The sequence below is a fragment of the Saccopteryx leptura genome, chromosome 10 (genome assembly GCF_036850995.1).
Source record: "Saccopteryx leptura isolate mSacLep1 chromosome 10, mSacLep1_pri_phased_curated, whole genome shotgun sequence".
Taxonomy (NCBI): domain Eukaryota; kingdom Metazoa; phylum Chordata; class Mammalia; order Chiroptera; family Emballonuridae; genus Saccopteryx; species Saccopteryx leptura.
Window position 1 is genome coordinate 52,895,995 of NC_089512.1, and position 5,090 is coordinate 52,901,084.

The 5,090-nt window shown below is 40.8% G+C and overlaps 1 protein-coding gene across 1 annotated transcript; it reads right to left on the minus strand.

Moving 5' to 3' along the window:
- Positions 1 to 2,472: 2,472 nt before the first annotated feature.
- Positions 2,473 to 4,880, minus strand: LOC136382112 (kinetochore protein NDC80 homolog). The gene is given in 3 exon segments (XM_066351026.1): positions 2,473 to 2,756; positions 2,759 to 3,491; positions 3,954 to 4,880. Coding segments are annotated over 3 exon segments (1,854 nt in total). The 5' UTR covers positions 4,815 to 4,880; the 3' UTR covers positions 2,473 to 2,496.
- Positions 4,881 to 5,090: the final 210 nt, after the last annotated feature.

Consider the following 5,090-nt stretch of genomic DNA (forward strand, 5'->3'; position numbering starts at 1 on the left):
ACATAGAGATGAATATATTCTTTTAATTAGTGTTTAGGGTTTCTTGGATAAATTCCCATAAGTTGAATTGCTAGGTCATAAGACAGTTCCATTTAAAATTTTTTTTTTATGTAACTCCATATTGCTTTCCACAGTGGCTGCACCAATATGTTTCCATCAACAGTACATGAGGGTTTCCTTTTATTTATATCCTCTCTAACACTTGTTTGTTGATGTGTTGATAATAGCCATTCTGACAGATGTAAAACAGCCAGTTTAAAGTAAGAAAATTATATGATAACTTTAAATTAATGTATGTTGCTGCTTCACGGAATTAAATGTTTTAACCATATTGAAAGATGACTACATTTCCCAATTATTTGATTCTTCTTTTAAGAGAAAACTTCTTATTTCTTTTAATACATAAGATAAATTACCTTTTCACTTTCCAGTTCTCCACTTCCCCCATGAGGGAAATACGTCTAATTCTCTACCTTTCAGGTTGACCACTTGCTGTGCCAATAACATCTTAAATTATGGAAGTGACCTGCAATAAACCTGAGATATAAGTTCTATAGCTATAATCTATGCCTCTGTCATTGCTGTCATTCAGTCAAGTCCACAGACCTATAACTCTTTCTTCCAGCCAAAACCAATCCGTCATCAAGCCCTGCCAACTTCTTTCTTGATGTCTATCAAATCCATCTCTTTCAATATCTTTTCCCTTCAATCTCTTGTGCACACTACTACTCCAAGAATATCCCCAAGGCTCAGTACTGCCTTTGTCTATTCTTTTTGCGAGAAAGACTTTTAATGGCTCATCATTGTTTTCAGAACCAAGTCCACTTTTGCCACCTTCCCATCCTAGAGTCTTTCTAACCCTCAACATTTACTCCCCTTCCTCTCCAAATATGATGCAAAGTCAGAAAAGGAGAATAGAAAAAAAGGCAAAATACGAGGTGGAGATATGTGGCCAGTTCATGTAATGAAACTAAATTTCCTCAGCCAAATGGGAGGAAATCCACCTGTCTATACCTGGTGAGGTTGTTTTATGATCTTGGCATTCTTTCCTTCTTTATCAACAAACTGGTCCCTGAAATGATCCCCCCATAGCTTCTGAATGAGCCTCTGCACTGCTCTGCCTCCTTATCCATAGTATATATTCTGTTTCTCTGTTAGGGGAAGAATCAGAGGCAAGGATGCCCGATTTTATTTAAGCTTTACTGCTTCTTTTCTTAACATTACATGTTTCTTTCTTTCCCCCTCCTTCTTTTCCAAGTGAGAGGAGGGGAGATAGAGAGACATGTACCTCAACTGGAATCCACCTAGCAACCCTCATCTGGGGCCCATGCTCTGCCCATTGGGGGCCATGCTCACAACAGAGCAATTTTTAGCACCTGAGGCAGAGGCTCCATGGAGCCATCCTCAGTGCCCAGGGCCAATTTGCTCAAGCTAATCAAGCCATGGCTGCAAGAGGGGAAGATAGAGAGAGAGAGAGAGAGAGAAGAGGTAGGGGGAGGGGTGGAGAAGCAGATGGTCACTTCTCCTGTGCACCCTGACCCAGAATCAAACCTGGGACATCCACATACTGGGCCAATGCTCTAGCACTGAGCCAACTGGCCAGGGCCAACATTCCAGGTTCTATCATAAATGCTAGTTTGCCTTTGTTTATAAGGGTATTTTATGGAGGGAATGCTTTGCCATTATTTTATTATTTTTTTTAAAAAAAAATGAATGTAGATATTTTTGTCCTCATATGTACATTTAACGTTTTTTTAAAAGAAAGAAAAGGTAAACATACAGAGATAAATGACTATATAATAGGAAGGAATAAGAGTCATAAATGGCCCCTGGCATCTGCCTTGTGATGGGGACCATATCCGTGTGCCCTGGAGGCAGATCCCCAGGCTGGTTCCCAAGCCTTCCCTCTGGGGGGCAGACGGTCGCTGAGCATAATCACTGTGCAAGCAACATGTTTCTAGAAGCCCCAGGTCTCCTGTTTTCTTGACTTCCTAGTTGACAACTCTCAGAGAGTTGACAGTGTCTACTGTGGATCCAGTCAACAAATGCCAATTTTGAGCACCTACCCGGTGCCAGGTTCTCTTATAGGTGCCCCAAACAAAAGTGAAGATGATCAGGGAAGAGTTGAGGAGCAGTTTTACAGACTCATACTCCAATACCAAATATATTTTGTATTTATTAGTTGAGTTCTTTTTTTTCAGGAAAAAACCCCCTATACTTTATTGATAACATTTTATAAACCCTGGGTACATAATATAGTTGGTGCTCACATCTAAAGACAACAAACACATTTTCATAATTTCAGGTTATACATACTTTAAATGAATTAACAAGATTTATAAAATCTACAAAAATTTTACAGGCATAGAAAAATGCAGTCATGAGACTTCATTGTAAGAAGGGGTATAAGATATGTTAGCAATTTTTCAAACCTACAAAGAAAATTTTAAAAATTTACACTGTTAATAAAGTTCTTGCTTAATCAACATTTTCTCTTTATTCATCAGAAGACTTAATTAGAGCAGCTTTCTTCTTATACTTTTCTCCAATCTCTCTAATATTTTCCAAGAGGTCTTCAGACACATGTTCTTCATACTCTCTATCAACTTTAGAAATCTGTTCCTCAAGGTGTTTCTCCACAGACCCTACATGTGTAGCAACCATCTCTAGCAGATACTGCAAGTTATTTCCCACTTTTCGTCTTCCTTCAGTTGTGGTCTGTACAACTAGTTGGTATTCCCGCTGAATAGAATCTATTCATTCATAGCTTCACTGAGGCCATCGTTAACAGCACTCTCCAGCATGTGCTTGTGTTTCTCCAAGGACTGTAGCTCACTGGCACATTTGTTGTCCTCTTCCTCAGCTTCCTTAACTTTTTGTTGGTAAAGATCATCCAGCTTTTGAATTTCTTCTTTCAGAGTTCTTACACTTCTCTTGCTTTCTGTTACCATTGTATTTAATTGTTCTGAAGTGTCATCTAACCCCATTTTTTTATTTAGAGCTTTATTACTGTCCTCTTCAGTTTGGTCCAAGAGTTCCTTGAGTGGTACATAAACTTGAACTCTGTATTTGACAAGGCAGTTGGCACCAGCTTCAGGATTAAACTTTATTTCAAAGTCATAACCTTTGGAATTCTCGGCACCTTTAGGAATTAGTTTTAATTTTCTAGCCAACTTGTGATACTCTGCTAATTGTGTTTCAATCGCCTCTTTGCCTCTGGCATAGTTTAGCTCCTCATTCCACATCTGCTGTTGTTCATCCTCCAGGTCCTTGGTTAGTTTATTAATGGTCTTCTGCAATTCATTTCTTTCATGATTTATTCTCTCTATGTCTGCAACTGAGTACTTCTGGTTATCAACAATATTCTGTAGTCGAGTATTCTCCTGTTTCATTGTTTCACATTCTAGTTCTATCCTAGAAATATCTTCATCAAGACTATTCAATTTCTGATCAAGAATGGCTGAATGAGACTCCAAATTGCTCAGGTATGCCTGATATATATATATATATATATATATATATATATATATATATTTTTTTTTTTTTTTTTTTTTTTTTTTTTAATTTTTCTGAAGCTGGAAATGGGGAGAGACAGTCAGACAGACTCTCGCATGTGCCCGACCAGGATCCACCCCGCACGCCCACCAGGGGGCGGCACTCTGCCCACCAGGGGGCGATGCTCCCCCCCCCTGCCCCAGGGCTCCGCTTCGTTGCGACCAGAGCCACTCCAGCGCCTGGGGCAGAGGCCAAGGAGCCATCCCCAGCGCCCGGGCCATCCTTGCTCCAATGGAGCCTTGCTGCGGGAGGGGAAGAGAGAGACAGAGAGGAAGGAGAGGGGGAGGGGTGGAGAAGCAGATGGGTGCTTCTCCTATGTGCCCTGGCCAGGAATCGAACCCGGGACTTCTGCATGCCAGGCCAATGCTCTACCACTGAGCCAACCGGCCAGGGCCTGCCTGATATTTTTGAACATCTGCTTGTAAGGAAGCTTTCAGTTTTCTCAATGTCTCTAAACGATTCGGTTCTATTTCTCTTTCTTGTTCCAGTCTTGCAATTTGTTCATTCAGTGCTTTGTTTTTCACTGCTAATGATTCCAGCTTGAAATCATCTACATTAAATAAATCCTTCAGCTTTGACTGCAACTCTGCATTCATCTCCTCAAAGCTGTTAGCACCACTCATGAAACTCTCATAACATTTTATGGTGTAGTCCAAAAACAACTTATTGCACATAATTCCATCTTCAGTTTCTTCTTCCAAAGGTTGGCCATCATCAAATAAAGGTGAGCTTTCTCTCATGGCAGTATGTAACTTGATGCAGTCTATTAGCCAAACCAAGGCTGCCACAGTGTGAGGCCATGTATGGGGGGGGGGGGCTCCCACTGTGTACATGGAGCTTTTGGATAATGCAAAAGGATACCCAAGCCCTTTAAAAATTCTTAGAACCTCCTCTCCAAACTTTGTGTCAGGAAGTTCATATGAAGGGCACAGGAAGCCATAAAGAAAAGTGAAGATCTTCAGGAAGTCTTTAACAGAAGGAGCTTGTAGAGATTTCATGGATACACTATATGCATAACCATTTTCTGTAAGAAACTCACAGAGTAGTCGAATGCATTGCTGAATGAATGCTTTGTCATTAAGTGGTCTTGGGTCCTTGATATTTTCAGAACAGGAAAATATACCGAACTGACTATTCCGGGATCCAGGTCCACTGGTTGTTTGAGGGGTATACAGGCCTTGTTTACTGAAGTCTTGGGATCTTAAATCCTGCATAGAGAGGCGACCGGCACCACTGGTAGAAAGTGAACTGCGCTTCATGCTTATGACCTTTCTTCCAGTTTTCTGACAGGATCCAGAAACCGAATTTCCGCAAACCGTGCAAGTCCCTGCTAAACAGTAAAACAGGAACCGCCAAAACACAGACCTATTAGTTGAGTTCTTAACAGGTTGTTTGAACACTCTCAGTGTTTCTGTGAAAATGCGGAGTAGGAATAAAACACTAGCCAGGCATGAAAGTAGCTGACACATAACATCTCATCAAAACATGACAGGGCCTTCTGCTTCTACTTGTCCTGAAATGTTCCATGAGTGCTA